This window comes from Benincasa hispida, chromosome 9 (genome assembly GCF_009727055.1).
Source record: "Benincasa hispida cultivar B227 chromosome 9, ASM972705v1, whole genome shotgun sequence".
Lineage (NCBI taxonomy): Eukaryota > Viridiplantae > Streptophyta > Magnoliopsida > Cucurbitales > Cucurbitaceae > Benincasa > Benincasa hispida.
In genome coordinates this window covers 24,677,037-24,700,948 of record NC_052357.1, presented here as the reverse complement: position 1 = coordinate 24,700,948, position 23,912 = coordinate 24,677,037, and the positions used below count along the sequence as shown (strand labels likewise).

The following is a 23,912-nucleotide window of genomic DNA, read 5'->3' as shown; positions in this document are numbered from 1 at the left end:
TTGGGATTTAGTTTCTCTCCCTATAGGAAAGAAGGCTATCGATTGCAAATGGGTGTTTGCAGTTAAAGTCAATCCTGATGGTTCTGTTGCTCGATTAAAAGCACGCCTCGTAGCGAAAGGCTACGCACAAACTTATGGCATTGACTATGCTGATACTTTTTCTCCTGTAGCAAAAATGACATCTGTGAGGTTGTTTATTTCATTAACTTCAATCAATCATTGGCTTTTACATCAGCTTGATATTAAAAATGCATTTCTTCATGATGATCTTCAAGAAGAGGTGTATATGGAGCAACCACCAGGGTTTGTTGCTCAGGAGGGGAATGGAACGGTGTGTCGCCTTCGTAAATCCTTGTATGGATTAAAGCAAAGCCCACGAGCTTGGTTTGGTAAATTTAGTCAAGTGATTGAAAGCTTTGGAATGCGGAAGAGCAGGTTAGATCATTCAGTCTTTTTTAAGAGATCTGAGGGTGGTGTCATCTTATTAGTCGTATATGTGGATGATATTATGATTACTGGTGATGATGCTTTAGGTATCCAATCTCTAAAGATCTTTCTTCGTAGTCAATTCCATAAAAAAGATTTGGGCATGTTGAAATACTTCTTAGGAATTGAGGTAATAAGAAGCAAGAAAGGAATTCTATTATCACAGAGAAAATATGTACTTGACTTGTTGACTGAAACAAAAAAGGTAGGGGCTAAGCCATGTAATACCCCAATGATGCCCAATTTACAGCTCACAAAAGATGGAGAATTGCTAAAAGATCCTGAAAGATATAGGAGTTTAGTGGGAAAACTTAATTACCTTACAGTGACTCGATCCGACATAGCCTATTCAATAAGTATTGTGAATCAGTACATGTCATGCCCTACAGTTGATCATTGGGCTCCATTGGAACAGATTCTTTGTTATTTGAAGGTTGCTCCCGGGCGTGGTTTATTATATAAGGATTATGGTCATACTAATATTGAAAATTTCTCAAACACCGATTGGGCAGGATCTAAAGAAGACAGAAGATCAACCTCAGGGTATTGTGTTTTTGTTGATGGTAATTTGATTTCTTGGAAGAGTAAGAAGCAAAATGTGGTGTCACATTCAAGTGCAGAATCAGAATATGGCACAATCTGTGTGTGAATTGATTTGGATATATGAACTTCTTGTTGAGTTGGGATTTGAAATCACCACACCGACAAAGTTGTGGTGTGATAATCAAGCAGCACTTCATATTGCGTCTAATCTAGTATGTCATGAAAGGACTAAACATATTGAAGTTGATTGCCATTTTGTATGAAATTCAACAAGGGTTGGTATCTACAGGATATGTGAAGACTGGAGAACAATTAGGAGATGTCTTCACGAAAGCTTTGGATGGAAAACGTATAGATTATCTATATAACAAGTTGGGCATGATTAACATATATGCTCCAACTTAAGGGGGAGTGTTATAATTCTATAGTTAGGGTTTTCCATTCTTGTAAATATTTTGTGATATTTTCCTTTTCTATGCTTTGTGCACTTGTATATATTCATATCTTTGGTGAATGAATAGAGCATTTTGATTCTTTCTCAAACCTAAGAGATTTACAACAATAAACATCGACATATGCGTGAAACTTGTTGGAAACTTCATGAAAAACCTATGAATTGGAAAAGTTCTAAGCAAGGTGAGAGAAATTCTCATCAGCATACCTCTAATGCTAATGTTGTTGACTCCAACCCGTTCAATAAACAGCAATTTGATTAAATTCTGAAGCTGCTAAAGACCAATTCATCATCTAGTAATCCTAGTGTTTCCTTGCCACAATCAGGTTTTCTCGTGTCCTTATGTTTTTCTATGAATGTTCCAAAATATTTGTAGCATAATGCAATCCTTACAGCTGCATATCTGATCAATCGAATGTTGTCTAAGGTTTTGAATTTTAAAACTCCTCTGAGTCACTTCAAAGAGTTTTTTTTCCTAATGACCAATTGTTCTATAATTTACCAATAAAATTATTTGGTTTTACTACTTATGTCCATACTCCTACCCTTTCTCAAACCAAACTTGATCCTCAAGCCATTAATGCATTTTTGTAGACTATGTCTCTCATAAGAAGACTTACAAATGTTTCGATCCTTTGACTAATAAGTATTTTGGGAGTATGGATGTGTCATTTTTGGAAAGTCAACCATTTTTAGCCTAAATTCTCTTCAAGGGAGACATCTAACCTTGAAGATAATTTTTGGGTCACCTCTCCCAAACATCAGTTGTCCCAAAATTATGAGTTCTAGTCCTTTAATGCCAAGCGTGGAGAGTTCTTCTTCAGGGAGAAAAACACTACAAACTGACTCAACAAGTCGAAATTCTGAACTACAGGTTTATACTAGAAAAAATTGACTCAAAGAGATTGAGATCAGACAGTTGACTTATTGCAAGACCAATCTAATGCTCCGATGAATGAACCTGAAGATCCAGGTATTAGACACTACTCCTAGTTCTCCTAGTTCTTCATCTCCTCATAATCCTTTACTTGATGTGTCTGATCTTGATATTCTAATTGTCCATAGGAAAGGTACTCGAAAATGTACCAAATATCCCATTGCAAACTATCTTTCTTATCGTAGATTGTCTAACTGTCATAAAGCCGTCACATCCAAAATAACCGACTTATTTGTTCCAAGGAATATATAGGAGGCCCTAAATGATTTGAATTGGAAATTAGCAATGATGGAAGAGATTAATGCGTTGAAACAAAATTGCACATGGGACATAGTTGAACTACCAAAGATAAGAAAACAGTGGGATACAAATGGGCATTCACTGTAAAATGTAAAACTGATGGTAGTATTGAAAGGTACAAGGCCAGATTGGTTGCCAAAGGGTTCATTTGGACCTATGGAACTGATAAGAAACATTTGCTCCGGTTGTTAAAATTAATTCTATCATAATTGTTATCTGTTGCAGTTAATTTTGATTGGCATCTTTATCAACTTGATGTTAAGAATGTCTTTCTCAATGGGAACCTTGAAGAAGAGGTATATATGGACTTGCCACTTGGTTTCAAGGTGAATCTTGGGGTTAACAAAGTGTGCAAGTTAAAGAAATCATTATACGACCTTAAACACTCTCCTAGAGCATGGTTTGAACATTTTGGAAAGGCAGTCACGAGCTATAAATTCAGTCAAAGTCAAGTTGATCGTGCTCGATTCTATAAAAATACTGGAAGTGATAAGGTTGTTGTTTTGATAGTGTATGTTGATGATATCATACTTATAGGTAATGTCAAAAAACTTTTTAATAATTTCCAAATCAAGGACTGGGAACCTTAAAGTATTTCCTAGGCATGGAGTTTGCCAGGTCTAAAAGTGGCATTCTTGTCGACCAAATGAAGTATATTCTTGACCTATTGAACGAGACAGGTTTACTTGGTTGCAAGATGGCAGAAACTCCCATTGAGCAGAATTTAAAATTGGTAGCTGCAACTAAAAAAGAGGTAAAAGAAAAAGAAAAGTACCAGAGACTTGTGGGAGACTCATATACCTCTCTTACACATGTCCTAACATCGCTTTTGTAGTTACAATGGTAAGTTGGTTCATGCATGCTGAATTTGAGTATAGGAAAAATTAATCTCTCTCTTATTCATTGAGTGATTGAGAAAGGCTCAATATATACAAGAAGACTATCTCAATCAATGTGTTGAAATTAAGCTATCAATCTAAACTTATATGGAAAGAAAAACAATTACAATATACAAGGAAATAATTTGAATTAATTCTCTAATTTACAACGACATAATTTAGCTTGATTTCCTACACATGCTCCCGGGTCAGTTCACTTTGAAGCAGTTTGTAGAATCTTGAGATATTTGAAAGGTACTCTAGGAAAAGGTATATTATTTAAAAAGCATAACCACCTACATATTAAGGTTTACACTTATGTTGATTGAACAGGTAGTACGATTGATAGAAGATCCACTTCAGATTATTGCTCTTTTGTTGGAGGAAATCTAGTTACTTGGCGAAGTAAAAAACAAAGTGTGGTTGCTAGAAGTAGTGCTGAAGCAGAATTTAGAGCGTTGGTGCATGGTATTTGTGAGGGCATATGGATAAAAAGACTATTGGAAGAATTGAAATGCTCTCAGACAATGCCCATACGCATTTATTGTGATAACAAGTCAGCAATTTTCATTGCTCATAATCTAGTCCTTCATGATAGAACAAAACATATTGAAGTTGATAAACACTTCATAAAGAAGAAGATTGGTGCAAGAAAAATATGCATTCCCTACCTTCTGACAACAGAACAAATTGCAAATGTGTTAACTAAAGGTCTTCCAAAGTGGCAAATTGGCAATTCAACAAGTTAATTGACAAGCTGGCCATGAATGATATTTTCAAACTACCTTACGAAGGAGTGTTAATTATTTCCTTTTTTGTAAAATTCCCCGTTGCATTTATTGTATTCTAATTATTGTATTTTAGTCCTTCCTTATTTGTAATCAGGTGTTTCTTCTATTTAAAAAACTCTTTTCTACTAAGAGGAATAAGAGAAAATAATATTTTTCAACATGGTATCAGAGCAAGTTGGTTCAGGATGTCCTATGTTCAAACCCCTACAAACTTGATTCCTCCCCATTTAATATTGATTTCCACTTGTTTGGCTCTTTTACATATTTCAAGCCCACAAGTGAAGGGGAGTGTGTTAGACCCCCGATCATTCATACATACAAGAGGATGGGTAAAAGGGAAATTACTCCTAGGATAGTGGAGGAAGATTGTAACCATTTAGATGAGGGAATCATAAGGGGAAGGGACCACGAGGTTGTGCTTTATAATGGAATGGAGGGAGGCATAGAGGGCAGGATATCGTTTTAAGGTGAAGCAGCCTTAAGCTGAAGGAGAGAAAGCTAGCCCTCTCGAATTGGCATTGTTGGATTCTTCTTTTCTTTTTAATCCTTGCTTGTTTCTTTCTTTTGTTGGTGGCTGAATCTTTCAAGTTTTGTGTAAACACTCAACTAGAAATATAAATAATACTAGAGAGAGGTGAATATCCTATTCTTCTGGTGGATTTCTTTGTTGCTTGTGTTGTTTAAGTTGAGTGCAGGAACTGGAACCTAACAAATTGGTATCAGAGCCGTTACAATCCTGGGGGAACAAGGCAAATGGCACAGAAACAGATCGAAGAGAGGGTTGAAGCCACAGAGAAGGAGATTTCATCTATGAAGGACCTGCTCTTGGGCCTTTGTAAGAGCGTGGAGAAACTTTCCGAGGACATAAGAGAGAACAGCTCGATGAAGAGGAATGAAGAATCAGGATTGCTAAAGGGTCACGTAACAAAAACAAGGGAAAAATGGAGGAAGTCGAGTCTACTCACCATATGGGAAATGGAGGCACTGATAAAAGTAAGTATAAGCGACTGGAGAAGCCTGTCTTCAACGATGAGAATCCGGAATCGTGGGTATATCGCGTCAAGCATTATTTTGAGATCCATGAACTCAATGATCAGGAGAATGTGAAAGTGGCAATGGTGAGTTTCACACCAAACGAGGTGGAATGGTCCAGGTGAAGTCATAACTGAAGAGCTATGGAACGTGGGAGGAGCTTAAACAGAGGATGTTCAAACATTATCGACCCTCGACGGAGGGGAGCCTCGAAGCTCGATTGCTGAGGATTAAACAAAATGGCAGCTACGCTGATTATGTGAAGAAATTTATGACTTACTCGGCACCACTACCGGAGATGGCAGAAGAGGTCCTTGTCAACGCTTTCTTGAATGGTTGGACCCAGCTATACGTGCAGAGGTCATCAGTAGACACCCGGTTGGCTTAGACGCCAATATACGCGAGGCCCAACTGATTAGTGATTGCAACTTGGCACTTAAGTTGGCATTATCCGAACTGGATATTAGTGAGCTGGAAAAGGAGGAGGCCCAAACCAAAAACAAAAAGCAATAGCCCATCCACGAAATCTAATGTGACAGCTATGAAGTTAGGGGCTAACAAACAGGTTACTATTCCCGTCAAAGGGAACTTCATGAAGAAAGAACCCTCAGTCAAACGACTGTCTGACGTTGAGTATCGAGAACGGTTGCGAAGGGTCTTTGTTTTCGTCGTAACGAGAAATACTCGGTCGGTCATCGTTGCAAAATGAGGGAGAATCGTGAGTTGATGTTGTTCATCACCACAGAAGGTGACGTAGCGGAGCAAACCGAAGAGGAAGAGACGAAGAAGCGCCAAAACTTAAAACGATTGAAGTGGTGGAAGGCATTGAGGTGTCCCTGCATTCTATGATGGGTTTTTCGACGCGAGGAACGATGAAGGTGAAGGGAACTCTTGGGGGAAAAGAGGTAATTGTTGTTATAGACTGTGGAGCGACTCATAATTTTATTCACTAGAGGTTGATCAACGAGCTGAAGCTAACAATAACGACCACTGGAAATTATGGCGTGGTGATAGGCAATGGGGAAACGCTTCAGGGCAAGAGGGTATGTAAATCTATTACTTTAACATTACAAGAATTTATTATTACAACTGATTTTCTTCCAATAGACCTGGGCAAGATGGACGAGGTCCTAGGAATGCAGCGGCTCTATACTACAGGGTTCATGGGGGTGCATTGGCCCTCGCTAACTATGTGCTTCATGGAGGGGGATCGAGTAGTAACATTGAAAGGGATCTGACGCTCACTCACTCGGAAATATCACTAAAGGCTCTAGCCAAAGTTTGGGAGGAGGAGGACCTTGGGTTTTTAATGGAGTTTCAGAATGTTAAAATAGCATATGATCGGGATGTGATTGAAGAGGATGCTGACCAAGGGGTAGAAAAGCTACTCATGATGATTCAATGCCTGCTTGAAGAGAATGAAGATATTTTTGGGGTACCAACAGAACTCCCACCCAAAAGAGAAATAGATTATCAAATCAACACTTTGGAAGGACGACCCTTGGTTAATGTAAGACCACACAAATATGGGTACAAGCAAAAGGAAGAAATCGAGAAACTCGTGGGGAAAATGCTCGAGGTGGGGATTATTACACCTAGTCGAAGCCCCTATTCTAGTCCTGTATTACTGGTGAAAAGAAAGATGGAAGTTGGAGATTTTGTGTGGATCACCGGAAATTGAATCAAATAATGATTGCTGACAAATTCCCTATCCCAGTGATCGAGGAATTACTCGATGAGCTCCACGGTTCTACTGTTTATTCCAAACTAGACTTAAGGTTCAGGGTATCACCAAATCCATATGAGGGAAGAAGACGTTGAGAAGACTGCCTTCAAGACTCACGAAGGCTATTACGAGTTCTTTGTCATACCTTTCGGATTGATTAATGCACCGGCAACATTCCAATCATTGATGAACTAGATCTTCAAGCCATTCCTTAGGAGATTCATCTTGGTCTTTTTTGATGATATACTAGTCTACAGCCCTAACATTTCCACCCATGAAACACATTTAGTTGTGGTTTTCAATCTTCTGAGAGATCATAAACTATTCGTAAATAAGAAGTGCATATTTTGTCAGCCTAGAATTCAATATCTCAGTCATTGGGTGTCACAATAAGGGGTAGAAGCAAATGGGGAAAAGGTTAAAGTAATGTTGCAATGGCCAAGACCTACTACAGTAAAGGTTTTCTAGGCCTCACAGGATACTATCGACGGTTTGTGCAAAAGTATGGTCAAATAGCAGCCCCTCTGACTCAGTTATTATAGAAAAATGCCTTCCATTGGGACAAGCAAGTGAATCATGCCTTTGAAGAACTGAAGCAGGCCATGACTTCACTTCCCATGCTGACGTTACCAAACTTCTCGATTCCTTTTTTGATTGGAACGGATGCTTCAGGACATGGGTTGGGAGCAGTGCTTACTCAAAATTCGAAGCCGATTGCGTATTTTAGTCAGAAGTTGTCTCCACGAGCACAAGGGAAGTCAGTCTACGAGCGCAAACTGATGGCAGTAGTGTTGGCTGTCCAAAAATGGAGGCATTACCTCTTGGGAAGCAAATTTACCGTGGTGTCGAATCAAAAAGCGTTGAAATTTTTTATTGAGCAGAGGGAAGTGCAACCCTAGGAACTAGTTAACCAAATTGTTGGGATATGACTTTGAGATTTTGTATCAGCCTGGTCTCACAAACAAAGCAGCGAATGCGCTCTCTTGAATACCTCTTACCGAAGAACTTATGGTAATGTCTGCACCAGCCTTACTCGATGAGGTCCGAGAAGATGAAGAGTTGTAGGCCATAATAGCTAAACTAAAAGAAGATCCTGAGGTAAAGGCAAATTATCAGTTGTGTCGTGGGAAGCTGCTATATAAAGGGAGATTGGTGCTGTCCAAGAAATCCTCGATGATACCCTCGATGTTGCATACCTTCCATGACTCAGTACTCGGTGAGCATTCGGGTTTCCTTCGAACATACAAGAGGATGTCTGGGGAAGTTTATTGGCAAAGAATGAAGGCCGATATTAAGAAGTATGTGGAGTAATGTGACACATGTCAACGGAATAAGGCAGAATCCATGAAACCATGGGTTGTTACAATCGTTACCTATACCTGAGCAAGTTTGAGATGACTTAACGATGGATTTTGTAGAAGGGTTGCCCAAATCAGAAGGATTTGATGTTATCATGGTGGTTGTGGACAGACTTAGTAAGTATGCTCATTTCATGCGATTAAAACATCTTTTCATTGCCAAGTAAGTGGCGGAGGCTTTTATTTAGGAAGTTGTGCGACATCATGGAGTCCCTAAATCCATAGTGACCGATCGGGACCAAATCTTCCTTTGTCATTTTTGGAAGGAATTATTCTCAATGATGGGGACAGTGTTGAAGAGGAGCACGGCTTTCCACCCTCAAACGGATGGCCAGACGAAACAGGTGAATCGTTGTTTAGAGATGTGTCTAAGATGTTTTTGTAATGAACAGCCGTTGAAATGGAGCAAGTAAATCCCTTGGGCCGAACTCTGGTACAATACCACATTCCATTCTTCAATCAAAACTACACCCTATTCAAGTTGTATTCGGGAGGAAACCACCACCACTAATATCCTATGGTGAGAAGAAGCCTTCAAATGACCTGGTGGAGCAACAGTTGAAGGCCAGAGATGCTACATTGAGGGCTTTAAGAGAACATCTAGTGCTGGCAAGGGGTAGAATGAAGAAACGGGCAGACTTGAATAGAAGGGAGTTACAATTAGAAGTGGGAGAAGAGGTTCTTAAAGCTCAGACCCTACAGACAACGGTCGTTGGCAAGGAAGCAATGTGAAAAACTGGCTCCAAAATTCTACGGCCCATACAAGGTGAAGGAACGGATTGGGGAAGTCATATACAAGCTGGAGTTACCTCCAGAAGCATAAATTCATGATGTGTTCCATGTATCTCAGCTGAAAAAGAAATTGGGGGAACAAACCAGGGTTCAGCAACACCGTCCTATCTTGACCGAGGAATTTGAACTTCAAATAGTCCCGAAATTCATTTTGGGTATTCATTGGAACAGGGAAATGGCTGCAAACAAATGGTTGATTAAATGGAAAAGGCTGCCAGAAAGTGATGTTACTTGGGAGGCAGTGCATCTGATGAAAGAACAATTTCCCCCGCTACACCTCGAGGACAAGGTGCATTTCGAAGGAAGCGATATTGTTAGACCCCCGATCATTCATACATACAAGAGGAGGGGTAGAAGGGGAATTACTCCTAGGATAATGGAGGAAGATTATAACCGTTTGGATGAGGGAATCATAGGGGGAGGGGACCACGAGGTTGTGCTTTATAACGGAATGGAGGGAGGCATAGAGGGTAGGAAATCGTTTTGAAGCTAGCCCTCTCAAATTGGCTAGTATTGTTGGGTCCTTTTCTTTTTAATCCTTATCTTGTTTCTTTCTTTTGTTGGTGGCTGAATCTTTCAAGTTTTATGTAAACACTCACCTGGAAATATAAATAATACTAGACAGAGGTGAATACCCTGTTCTTCCAGTGGATTTCTTTGTTGCTTGTGTTGTTTAAGTTGAGTGCAAGAACTGGAACCTAACAGAGTGTTAGATATTATTATTAAATTTACTTAGCTTCACCCATCAGCTTATGCTTTTAGGTCAATTGGTGATCTAAGAATTATCCTAATCATTGTGCCTCACAATCAAAGGACATAAAGCCACAAGCTAATTCGTCAAAGATTGAGACCTAAGTTAAGATATTTTGTGATATGTCACATACAATCATCCTCCAGATATATTTGTATCTCCTGGTAATGTTCTTATAAAAGACATTGAATTGTACAATGCCACCAAAACAAGACACCCAACCAAAGCTTTAGAAAGGCTCACCCAACACCTCTCAAGTCTGGTGAAGGAACTCAAGCAATTGTTAAGGAGCTGCCTTTACGAAGGTCCAAAACTGTATGGTTGTCCTTAGTTTAAATATATATATATATATATATATTAAAAAAGAAAAAGGGTACTTTGTTTCCAAACAAATTATAAGAAAAGAAAACCAAAAATTTAATTAAATGGCTAATCGAGCATGCCTCTTAAAGGAGTACAAATACCTCAATTAGAAAGCCCCCATCTTGCTGGTAGATGATTGTAAGAGGAAACGGCTTTGAGGCACTGCTATCATATTGATTCTCCCACTCAAATTCTATTGTGCGCCTAGCACAATGATGGACTCTAAATGGAGGAGGAGAGTACCATATTGAATGTAGATCATTCCCTGAAAAGATGTAGAATTTTCAATTTAAGAACTGCTTTCTAAAGCAATTAAGATCAGAAAAATAGATAAAAACTTGCAATACCAGAAGATTTTTCGGTCAGTTTAGAATGTTCCAAGCTGACAATACAAGCAGCAGCTAGACGGGCATTAAGTCCAGCAGCTTCATATGCTTCTTTCGCCATCAAAAGATTAGAAGGATCGACAAAGAGGTCATCTTTATAGCGCTCAATAAAATGAGTTTCCACGTCCCCACGTTCAAATGCATGATGATTTGCAAGTTTTAATAGAAAGTTTATGTTGGTTGGGACACCTGCAACCTTATGAAAGAGCAATGGACCTCAATGATTCTGGATGAATTTGGATTTTTGAAGAGTTACAAATTAACTACAAGATGTTGGCTCAAGACAATTTTAGCACCCTCAATTAAAAGTATAAGCCAACGTCAAGAAAGCTTTTGGACATAAACCTACAAGCAGTGTGATATTTTTTTTGAACAAGAAACCTTTGAGCAAGCAACGTGATATTGAATCATTAGATGGTCACCCAAAATAACCGCCTTCAATTAAATGATAATGTCAAGTAAATTTGGCTGTAAAGGGAACTTGATCAATAGCCGCTATAAAATAACTGTAGTAGCCATTGAGGCAACCAAATCTACCACCTTCGCTGCTTCAACTTCCAAATTGTTCTTATTTCCTTTAACAGGCCAATTGCTTGGAATATTATCCGCTTATCTCATTGAAATACTGGCAATGACAATGCAAGGTTTCAAGAAAATATATTTCTTTAATCTTAAATCAAGTTGAATAGTAATCTTTGAGTATTAGTCCATTATACCGATGAAAAGTTCCGTTTCTTGTCAATATATAGTAAATTCCACAAAGCAAACTAATTCTAATTAGATTTACCTCAAACTTTGTTAGACAGTGTTTTAGTTTGACTAATGCTGCAGTACGATTTTCTCCCCAAACAACAAGCTTAGCAATCATAGGATCATAATGCACACTAACAGCATCTCCTTGTTCAACCCCAGTTTCAACTCGAACTGTTGAAAGAGAGAGATCGATTTCAAAGATTAAGACAGAAAGGAAAGAAGGAAAAAGAAACTATGAAAAACAAAGCAAAGATGAAAATTCCAAAGTAAAAGGTAGTAAGCAGTCAGACATTACTAAGAAATATATTAGGATGGTTCAATAAAATTTCTTTCTAATTGCAGAAACTGAAGATTAAGTTGCTACATTAGTGAAGTGAAACATCATACCAGACTGTGAAACGGGAACAGGGCAGTAATGGTGAAGACTTCCAGTGGCTGGAAGAAACCCTTTTGGCACATTCTCTGCATATATGCGGGCTTCAAAAGCATGACCTAACAACAAAAATAACTTCATCAGGGTCCACAATATTGAGCACATGCGCAATATTAGTAAACTATATGAAACAAATTTACAAAATAGCAACGAAAAGTTCTCTCTTGTTCAATATATATATACATATGATTGGAGATTAACAAAATAAAAATAAATTCATATATATAATCAAATGAAAAACTATTTGCAAATGTATGTGTTTCATGATATTTATCAGAGACTTCAGAAACTTGGGAATAAAAAATTCCATAGTAAAAAATGATCACAGTTAGTCACATTTTCAGAATTAATACTTTAATAGTGTTAGATAATATAATATTAAATTTTCCTTCACCCATCAGCTTAAGTTTTTGGATCAATTGATAATTTAACATGACATCAAAGCAGGTGGTCTAGGAGGTAATGTATTTAAATCCCTGCCATGTTATTTCCTTCCCAATTAATATTGATTTTCACTTGTTGGGTCTTCTACATATTTCAAGCCTACAAATGAGGGGAGTGTTTGATGATATAATATTAAAATTGCCTTCATCCATCAGTTTACGTTTTTGAGTCAATTGGTAATCAAATAGCATGGGCTATTAAATCCCTCCATTTCCACATCCATTAATGAGCAGCACATATAAATATTTTATCTTTAATATAATTGTTATATTCTCCAATTCTTAAGGTATCATTTGACCCAATGCTTTACAGGATAAGAATTTCGAGTTCAACACAGAGGGTGGGGGATTTGTACTTCAAACCTCTTGGTTGAGAGTATATAATTTTAATTAGTTGAGCTATGGTCGTGTCGACAAGATGGTAATAAATTTCATATTCCAAGAAAGAAAATAAGAATGCTCGTGGAATTGTTGGACAGATATGCTTTGGGTATTACACAAATGACAGATGTTCTACATTTAGTGAGATTTCTCCTTCAGAAATTCTAAGTAATTATGTTTTTTCTAATCTTCAAGTGTCTATTCTCATGGGATAATCGCTCAACCTTACTACATTTGTCTCCCAAGAAAATTTGTAGGAATATTAAATCCTCAAGATAGGAGATCACAAGAGTTTGACCTCATTCCTCCTTATTATGAACCCGGTAATACTAGGTCAACCCATGATGGTTTATGAAATCATTCTTAACATAGTCCTTAAAAAATAGATTTTTATTCCAAAAAAATCAAAGAAAGTGATTGAAAACTTCTCTCACAACAAAATTTGTAGGTTAAGTTACAAATTTAGTCTCTTAACCTACAAACTTGTATTCAGTAGGTCTCTGAACTTTCAATATTGTGTCTAATAGATTTCTGAATTTTAAAAATGTCTAATGAGTCTCTGAACTTTCGATTTCATACCTAATAAATTATCTAAAAAATTTAAAACTAAATAAATAAATAAATATCAACTGGTCAAATGCAACGCTAAAAGTTAACCTCTCCGTATATAAGTAGCTACTGGTCACACTAATTGCAGCATCTAGTGAAGACCTCGTGCATCATCATTTAAAGAAAAAGCAGACTACCTAATAAGGGCACTTGTGCCTGCGTTATGGGAAGTGATTCTCCATTTGCAACACGGATTTGCCACTCAACAAGATCTTGATCCACTATCATCTCAGTAACAGGATGTTCAACCTGTATGCAAGAGCTAATTGACATTAAATAATGTCTGTTATAATGTGTTAAAAGGAATTTGAGAAGCTTAATCAAGGAACCTGAAGGCGAGTATTCATCTCCATGAAATAAAATTGACCGGAGATAGTATCAACTATGAACTCCACCGTCCCAGCACTGTAATAACCAACTGCCTTTATGCACCGAATTGAAAATTCATATCAGGAAAGTACACTTCGAATCCCTAGAAAGGGGAAAATAATAGAAAATTCACCTACTGTAATGGCAAGACTTTACACAATTAAAAGGAAAAAGAGACAAAAAGGTGTTCTAAACCAGGGAAATAACAATAATTGTCAGCCTCTGTCTAGATAAGTACTAAAGCAGCACCCAATTTAATTATTATTCTACTTACTGAGTAGTCAATAATAATCACAACCAACCACTGGTTAAGCATGTCATGTGCCATGCTTGTGCTTCAAATAGACATCAAAAAAACTCGGTCCAACTATCTTATGAATTGTTTTCTCAATTGCTAACCGTTACATTAAATGTGAAGGAAGTAGATCTCACCTTAGCTGCAGAAACAGCAGCTTGACCCAAATGCGATCGGAAGTCGTCCAAAACATTTGGCTGTACCAATGCATACTTTAGTTATAATTGGAATAAAATTACAAAGAAAATATATCAGTAAGAAAAACAATCATTACAGCTGGAGCTTCTTCAATTATCTTCTGGTGTCTTCTTTGCACACTGCAATCCCTCTCATTCAGATGCAGAATGTTCCCGTGTGTGTCCCCAAAAATCTACAGCTTCAAAATTATAGGACTAAAGATCAATGCATAAACAAAAAGGAAAAATCTTGAACCTTAAGAAAGGTCTTAGTGTGAGGAAACTCCTTGTTCCATGATGTTATTGATTTTGAAGGGTTGTTGTGCGGCTGTGCCTATACAAAACTAATTGGTCTTGATAGCCTATTGTTTTCGGTAAATGATTGGTCGAAATCATACCTCGATTTACCACTTCAAAAGCATAAAAAATGAATAATAAATTTTGTTTTTTTTAAAAATCTCTTTTGGATGTATAGAGATCGAAATGCCTTTTACCAAATTAAGGAAGACTTGCTATTCTACTTACCAAACTAGCTTACTATTCTCAATTATTATGTGTCAAGAATCTAAAGTCCAAGGGAAGTTGCTGAGTAGGTCAGATGATATACTTTGGGAAGGTCGTGACTTGTGAGGAAGTGTGTCCTACTTTCTGATAAGAGGACCAGTCTTCACAAAGAGTGATAAAAGTACAAAAGAAAAGACCAAACAGAAAATAGGGTCAACCCAACAACACCAGGTGCAAATGAAACCAGAAAAAGAAAAAGAAACGATTATAAAAGAAACTCCAAGGCAAGGAGAGAGAGAACAGCACCAATATATACCCCAAAGCCCATTCTTCCAAGAGCTCCCAATCCTAGACATCCCATCACTTCTTGTCTATAAAAAAAAAAAAAAAAAACTTACCATTGACGAAATGTAAAGAGACTAATGCTTACAAAAATAAGGAACAAAAAATAAAGCAGCCCACAAGCTTGATCATCTTTCCCAAGGTTACTAAAAGTGCTGCTGACTCCAATTACCATACACGTACAACCCATACTAGATTCGACCAACTGATCCTCTAATTCTTAACAGCTCATCCAGTGTAAGGCCGAAAGGACCCTTTTGTAAATAACTAGTTAAAAGGGATAGGAGTTAGTTAATTGCTAATTGTTAGCTAATTGTTAGTTGTTATGATAGTTAAACATCTTGTAACTAATTTCCTCTATAAATAAGATCCTTCTCTCTCAATTTTGAGAGAGAATCATTTCATTCAAGAATTAGTCTTTTGATATTGCACCAAATTTGGTATCAAATCAGTCCAAGAATCCGGGTCAATGGCAGGAAGAAGGGCTGCCCACCAAAGAGGAGACGTTCAAGCGCAAGACCAGGAGGTGGAAGAAACCCCCATCCTCTCTCCAAGAACTACAACGATACGCTTGCTGTCCGTTGAAGATTCTTTGAAGGGAATTCATGGATCATTGAACAGCCTTCAGGAAACGGTGGCAATGCTTGTAAGAAGTTTGGATGTATTGACAACACCGGCCCAACATGATGAAAATGCCTCAGCATTCAATCAAATTTGGGGAAGAAGAGGTAGACATGGTGTTGGACAGCCAAGAAATTTCCAATTTCAGCAAGAAATTCATCGAGAAAGAGCAACAAGATTGCATAGGCAACTCCAAGAAGACGTTTGATTAGGCAAGAATGGCAACAAGAATTTCAAGATTGGGATTCTTCAAGTGAGTATGATCAAGAATAAGAGTTTTATGCTCCAAGAAGAGGACGAGACGGAAGATATGAAGCTAAAGGTGATCCACACAACTACAAAATGAAGATTGACTTGCCATTCTACAATGGTAAGCATGACATCAAATCATTTCTTGATTAGATCAGAAATACCGAGAATTTTTTCAATTACATGGGCACGCCGGATCACAAGAAGGTACTTTTGGTAGCATTTGAGTTGAAAGGGGGAGCTTCCACTTGGTGGGACCAATTAGAGGTCAATCAGCAAAGACAAGGCAAAAGGCCTATCCAAACGTGAGGAAAAATGAAGAGGTTGATGAAAGAAAGGTTCCTTCCTCCCAACTATGAGTAAACATTGTATAATCAATATCAAAACTCCAGCCCTCAAACAGTAGATGATTTTGTGGAAGAATTCCACCGTTTGGGAGCAAGAACTAATTTGGCCAAAAACGAGCTGCAACTAATTGCATGGTTCATTGGCAGGCTAAGAATGGACATCAAAAAGAAGGCAACGCTTCAACACTTTCATTGGTTAGCTGATGCAATTTCTTATGTTGAAACAGTGGAAGAGTTAAATGAAATTCACTCTAAGAAAATTTCAAGAAAGCCTCCCTAGGATGCTTCCTTTAGTAGAAAAGCTAGCACTTCGAATAACGCTCCTACTAATCACTCTTCCCCACCAACAGCAACTAATAGGTTTAGGGTTTGGGATAGCACGTGGTGTTCCCGCAACCCACATCCCCTCCCACCAACAGCAACTGAGGAAAAGGAAAAAGAAAAGCAAGAAGAGGTTGGTGAGAAGGAAACAATGGCTGTTTACAAGAAGAAAGTTCAAAATCCTTGTAACTGGCCTACATTATGCAAGTGTTTTAGGTGTGGCCAAGAGGGTCACTTGTCTAATAAGTGTCCCCAACAAAAAATAATAGTATATGTGGATGAGGAAGAGGAAGAGGAAGAGGATTCATTGGCTAAATGCAGTGAAGATGATGAGGAAGAAGCCAATTATATTGAGATGGATGAAGGTGATATTGTGTCCTCCAAACGGTGTCGATTGCTCCCAAAGGAGATTTTAATCCTCAAGTACATTGCAAAATATTTGTTAAAGAGAGCGAGACTGATATATTGGGCCTTGTAGTTGCTGAAAAGACAAAAATTCAAAAAACAGTGAAGACATTCAACACCATATTGACTTGGTTCCAGATACTACAATCCCTCATCTTCCTCACTATAGTACGAGTCCAAAGGAGTATGAGGTCATCCACCAACATATTGAAGAATTGTTAAAAAAGGGGCATATCCAACCAAACCTTAGCCCATGTGCAGTGCTAGCCCTACTCACGCCTAAAAAAGTTGGTAGTTGGAAGATGTACAGTGAAAGTAGAGCCATCAATGGGATTATAGTGAAGTATAGCTTCTCAATCCCTAGAATAGGTGATTTACTTGATCAATTTGGTGGAGTAGTGATTTTTTTGAAAGTGTACTTGAGGAGTGAATACCACCAAATTCGAACAAGACCAAGGGATGAGTGGAAGACTGCATTTAAGCCCTACTTCTCATTCACAGACCGATGGCCAAACTAAGTTACCGCATTGAGTTGCCTTGTGACTACATATTAATCCAGCATTCAATATTGTTGATTTGAAGCCATATTATGCCCCGTTGACTTTCACTTAGCTTCTTAGCTCACTCGAGGACGAGTTGAATTTTGGGAGGGGTGGATTAGTGTAAGGCCAAAAGGGCCCTTCTGTAAGCAACTGGTTAAAAAGGATAGGAGTTAGTTATCTGCTAATTGTTAACTAATTGTTAGTTGTTAATGATAGTTAGTTAAACATCTTGTAATTAATTTTCTCTATAAATAAGATCCTTCTCTCCCATTTTGAGAGAGAATCATTTCATTCAAGAATTAGTCTTTTGGTATTGCACCTCATCTTTTTCTCCAAAGAACATGGAAGAGCCAGTCTCCCACAGGCAACAACCAACAACCTCCCTCCGTCACAAAAAGTGGGACGTGGAGGACCTCCATAAGCATACAACAACAATCTCAACTTGGAGGACCAATGAGATCCGAAACTAATTCAAAAAGCTCTCCTCGATCTTTGCTGAAAAAAGAGACTAGAAAATATTATAACTCAAATCCTCCCATGCTTCTCGTCCAGAATACACAGTTGAGGGTGGCATATGAAGCTACAAGAGAATTCATCATGATATCCAGGGTGTCAACCTCTCTAGTGAACTATGAGCTTTCTTCTTCTTCTTCTTCATCTTTTTTTTTAAGAAACATATATGAATGAGATGGAAAAATAGCAAACATGCTAAAGGAATTACAAAAAAAACTTCCAATGAAATACAAGAGAAGATATAACTCACAAATATGAAGAAGATCTAAAATTTTACACTAAGATAGAGCAATACAAATAAGATGTTCTGAAAAGGTGTCCAAATCAGTAGCCTTGTTCTAAAAAGATGCAACATTTACGTTCAAGCCATGTCAGCGAAGGTGTTTTGGGCCCTAGTCACTCTTTTTCTTCTACTTGGTCAATTACTTCTAAATTATTTGGTAATTATAGCTTATCTCAAATTGACACCAGTTGGGCATCTTTTCTGTAACCTTTTGGAGTGTGAGGATATCTCATCTCCCCATCCTTTTGGAATCATCTTTGGATAATGAAAAGTTTGTTTCTAATAAAAAAAATGTATTCATACATTAGTGTGTGGACGTTACATAGACTCTCCTACATTGCAGCAGATAAATGTCGAGAAATTATTATTTGAAACGATTGAAGCAAAGAACAATACCTGGACTTCTATGTGCCTTGGCTGGGTGATATATTTTTCCAGCAGTATTGTGCTTATGCCAAAGGAAGCTGCAGCCTCACGTTGAGCTCCCAAGAAAGCATCAATAAATTCATTTGGGCTATGTACAATCCTCATACCCTAAAATATATTTCATAAAATCTCACATAATATCATAGTTGGAAAAGAAAAATGCTGTACTTTCAGCCTGGAAATGAAAAATGGAAGGGTCATGTCGTATTGTTTGGAATGATTGATTCTTACAGCTTGGTCTGCAGTTTGAGCTTCCATACATGTTTTCCCTCGTATAACTGTTTCTAATTATCACTTTGTGATCTTAAAGGTTTAATTATTGATAATTTGATATTTTGGTTTCAGAGGCATGTGGAGCACTCCTCAGTCCTCAGCCTCATATTTGTTGATTTTTTCCAACCTCGATCAAACACTCAAACATGAATGGACCATGAATCTTCCATAAATTTCTGATTTTTTAGACAAATCAAAAAGTTCTACAATGTTTAAACTCAAAGAAACAACACACCTTCCCACCACCTCCATGAGTTGGTTTTATCAATATTGGATATCCAATTTTGTCTGCTTCTGACTTCATAGTATCAATATCCTGTGCAGTACCATGATACCCAGGCACAAGCGGGACACCAGCTGCACCCATTATTCGCTTTGACGCACTGAAACAGATTGGTAAAATAACATGTTGATTGGCAAGTAGAACAATTATGTCTCAAGAAAAGAGAAGGAAAATTGGTTGTAAGCAAGCAGCGACCCTTCACATAATCAGAAATGGATGCATATTTAAACACGTTATAGATTTATTTGGGAAAAAGGAATGAAAAATTAAATTTAAAAATATATACATGAATAGAAAGGAAGGAAGGAAAGAAGAAAGAAGAACATGAGGGTAAGTAGATAGAAAACGTTATGTTCTGCAGACAGTTATCTAAAGAACTCCCTACTACCTCGTGAGCATAATGGAAAAACCAAGAAAGAGAGATTCAATTTCTCAAACCTTTTGTCACCCATGTGCCGAATTGCAGATATCGGTGGGCCTATAAATGTAAGGCCCTCATCTTCACAGAGTTGTGCAAAATCAGCACTTTCAGATAAAAAACCATAGCCAGGGTGGATAGCCTATGCACCAAAATAATATGCCCACTATTAAAACCATGCTTTATGTAACCAGAATAGGATATAACCATCTGATTGAGAAAAAAATGAGTTAAATAATCGGCAGCATTGATAAACAATGAAGAATGTAAGAATGATGATGTGAGAGCAAAAATGGCGTTAGTTAAGGCCCCGTTTGGTAACCATTTCGTTTTAGATTTTAGTTTTTGAAAATTAAGTCTATTTCCTCACATTTTCTTACATTGGTTTGCACCTTTCTTAAGTACAAAAGTTGAAAACTTAACCAAATTCCAAAAACAAAAACTACTATTTTAGGCCTCATTTTCTTTTAAACAGGCAGGCCAGAAACCATCTCAGAACGACCCTACTTTATGGACTGGACCAACCTCCAACCACTTTAATGCCCCCATTTGGGTTACAAGCTCGCACTACTTAGCTTAGCTATGTTAGGCCCCATTTGGTAACCATTTGGTTTTTTGTTTTTGTTTCTGAAAATTAAGCTTATTTCATCCACATTTTTTACAATGATTTGCATCTTTCTCAAATAAAATGGTTGAATTCTTAGCCAAATTTCAAAAACAAAAACAACTTTTTGAAAGCGACTTTTTTTATTTCTCAAAATTTGACTTGGTTTTTTAAACCATGCGTGAAAAGTAGATAACAAAAGAAAAATTTTGGAGGTGGAAGTAGCGTCCATAGGTTTAATTTTGAAAAACAAAAACAAAAAATAAAATAGTTACCAAACAAGGCCTTAGTTTTCAAATTTTGGCTTGGTTTTTGAAAACATAGTTAAAAATTAGATAAGAAAGCAATAAATTTAGAGGTGGAAAGGGTATTTATAGGCTTAATTTTCAAAATCTAAAAAACTAAAAACCAAATCATTACCAAATGAAGCCTAAGTAATAAAATAATGTCTTGGTGTGAATCAATCGAGAATGCACTCACAAATCACAAATGACACGAAATTAATGTTAATAACTAATATATTGTACTTTTATAACAAAGACCCTTCTCGCGAAAGGGTATATGGAGGAGAAAGTCCCCGATCTATCACAAGTATCCCTATGCCAAGAGCTAGAAGCCAAGCATCTGAAAGAAGTGATTCCACACGGTTCTCACAAACTCACATCTCCAAAGCATGTGATCCAAGTCAGTAATATGTGTTGCTGTGTTTTGTTAGGCAGTGCTTATCAGCTTTTAAATGCAGAAAACGGTAGTGGTTAGATATTTGTTTCAGTATGTCTGTTAGTGAATCCCGCACTTCACAAGTTCCTTTTTTTTCCCAGTAATAGACCACATCAATGGACATATACAAAGTCAGCTATATTATTTCAGCTTTTTTTAATTCCTGCAAGCCTGTATATGGCAATTGGCAACACTGATTGCTTTCAATAAGATGTCAGCGATAGGCATCATTAAACACAGAAGATTACATGCCTATGGCTGACATTATGTACAGGCTAGCATAAAAAATATGCATGAAACCTTCTGTGCTTAGGTTACCAATTTTAAATCCTCCACATTTTACAGTCTTAGCACTGCATGCCACCAAGCACGGATGATTTCATGCCTATGTCAGGTACATTTGTAATCAGGATTACTATAGCAGCATACTGGTACCTACACAGTTTGCCAAGTAGTCAAGGATTCAAATCTACATCCCCACATATTGAACTCAAAAGGCAACGTTGACTTGCAAAGTAAAACATTGTATCGGGGTAAGGGAACAAAAGAAGAAACAACTCTACAGAATTTGGTTGATGTAGAAAGAAACAGCACTTTGATCAAGATTAATCTTGTAGCTGCTGGGACAAAAGAATTAACCCCGGCAGAACTTTTGTATACATTCAATCCTCAATTCTTCTTCATCAAACTCCCCATTGCTACGTTATGTTAGACAGTGTACTCACTCCTCAGACATCACAAGGGAATCATATATTCCTATCGCATCTCAAAATAAGGGATTGGATCAAGACATCACATCGTTGGCCTATGCCTACAAAATCTTTGCAAAAGGGAGCATGCTCAAAGAAAGAAGATAAGTGTGTCAAACACAAACAGGGCATAGGATCGACACTTTTAGTCACTAGGTCCTTGCCTTGGGCTGGAGGATGTCCCCACACACACAAAGTTTGTTCCTTCGCGTATTTGCTCGGCAATACAGTATAGCATTTCAAACAACGAAGATATATTGTCCAAAATAATCACATTTCTGCCTCCAACAACCTTGATCTGAGAACCTTTTCCGATAAGTAAAAATCTCCATTTACCAAGAATATCATTTCCTCTTTGTTATTCTCAGAACTCTAATAGCCATATCAGTTGCTTTCAATCATTCTCCTAATTCCGTTTGAGTACTAAACTTCATTTTAGCATGCTAAATTAAAGTATAAATCAACAGTTGCAAGCATTGTAACAAAAACTCTGTACAGGAAAAACAGAAAATAAACTAGACAAAAACATTGAAGTTCAGTTAAGTTAATAACTAAGAATCCGAGCATTTCCATTATTTCCAACCTCCCATCTACCGTATACTCACCTGCGCACCAGTCCTCGACGCAGCATCGACAATGGACGGAGCATTCAAGTAACTCAACCTCGCCAGCGAAGGGCCAATATGCACAGCCTCATTAGCGGACTTGACATGAAGCGAATTCCGATCAGCGTCACTGAAAACCGCGACAGTTTGAATCCCCAACCTCCTGGCAGTCCTGATGATCCTGCATGCTATCTCACCGCGATTTGCAATCAGAATCTTGTCGATGCGTGGAGCAGGCTGAGTGTTGGAACTGGAGTGTGAGAAGAGTCTGACTCGGAGAAGGCAAGGTTTGTACGCGAGCTTCCGACGGAAGATGATGGACGCCATCGACGCGCCACGGCCTTGCACAGAGCAATAGGGGAACAATTGAATTGAAAAAATGGAAATCTATGGGAATGGCAATTTACGTATGGCGATTGGGGACTAGTGCCATTGAGGATTATCTAATTGTTTCGTGGCAAAACAAATTTTGTTCGTCCTTATCTTACTTTAAACAACCCCTTTTTCAGTTTAAAATTGCTGTATTTTGGATTTGTTTAAAATTGCTTCAACTACTCAAAATTCACGTAATTCAACTAACTTAAATTTATAAGTTGCATTTTATTCCTTGAAAATGAAATAGAACTTATATACTAGCTCGGTTAAATTTTTTTTTGTTGTCTCCTTCCTTAGTATTTTGACCTTTTCCATAGATTAATTTCTAGTCGTAAGTTTGATATACACGACTTTCTCGTTCTATCAAGGTCTAATCAGAATTTAATTTAGTTCTAGTTTTTGTCTGGGATAAAAAGAAATGACCTAGTATTATTAATTTCAAAGTATGAGATTTGATCTCTCATTCCATACATTGTCAGAGAAAAAAAAGGATTCGATTGCTTGCTTTTATAATGGATTAAGTCATAAATAAGATATAAGAGTATAAAACTAAACGTTATTAAACTATGAATGAAGAAAAAATTAAGGTTGTTTGATAGTGATTTCGATTTTGTTTTATATTTTTAAAATTTAGGTTTGTTTTCTCTCATTTTCTAATTATACTATAACTTTTAATCATATTTTAAGGTTTTGAAAAGTACTTTTTGTAGTCTTTAAAACTTGGTTTAGTTTCCAAGACATTAGTAGAAAGTAGATAGAAAGACATATATAGAAAACTTGAGGGTGAAAGTAAGTTTATAATCTGAATTTATTAAATGGTTTCAAGATGAACCTAACCATTAAAATCTTGTTTAATAACCATTTGGCTTTTAATTTTTAATTTTTAAAATTGAAGTTTCTAAACATTACTTTCATTCATATATGTCTTTTGATTTGATATCAACTTTCCATTGATGTTTATAAAAAATCATGTCAAATTTTTTAAAAGGAGAAAAACTAGTTTTTATAAATTTATTTTTTAAAAATTACGATATATTCAAATTTTTTGTTTCCCTAAGAAACGTAAAAATCACGAT

At 37.2% G+C, this 23,912-nt stretch overlaps 1 protein-coding gene across 2 annotated transcripts in view; it reads right to left on the bottom strand.

The window, feature by feature from the left end:
* The window catches only part of LOC120085088 (methylcrotonoyl-CoA carboxylase subunit alpha, mitochondrial), a 39,791-nt gene extending 16,874 nt beyond the window's left edge, over positions 1–22,917 (bottom strand). For both annotated transcript variants that reach the window (XM_039040942.1, XM_039040941.1), the window contains exons 1-12: positions 22,462–22,917; positions 19,804–19,925; positions 19,318–19,465; positions 18,780–18,917; positions 14,355–14,450; positions 14,218–14,277; positions 13,746–13,838; positions 13,554–13,665; positions 11,938–12,042; positions 11,585–11,721; positions 10,759–10,993; positions 10,513–10,676 (exon numbers count right to left, since the gene is read on the bottom strand). In XM_039040942.1, coding sequence (XP_038896870.1) covers positions 10,513–10,676; positions 10,759–10,993; positions 11,585–11,721; positions 11,938–12,042; positions 13,554–13,665; positions 13,746–13,838; positions 14,218–14,277; positions 14,355–14,450; positions 18,780–18,917; positions 19,318–19,465; positions 19,804–19,925; positions 22,462–22,788 — 1,737 coding nt within the window. In that variant the 5' untranslated portion in view covers positions 22,789–22,917. The remainder of the gene's footprint in view (positions 1–10,512; positions 10,677–10,758; positions 10,994–11,584; positions 11,722–11,937; positions 12,043–13,553; positions 13,666–13,745; positions 13,839–14,217; positions 14,278–14,354; positions 14,451–18,779; positions 18,918–19,317; positions 19,466–19,803; positions 19,926–22,461) is intronic.
* Positions 22,918–23,912: the final 995 nt, after the last annotated feature.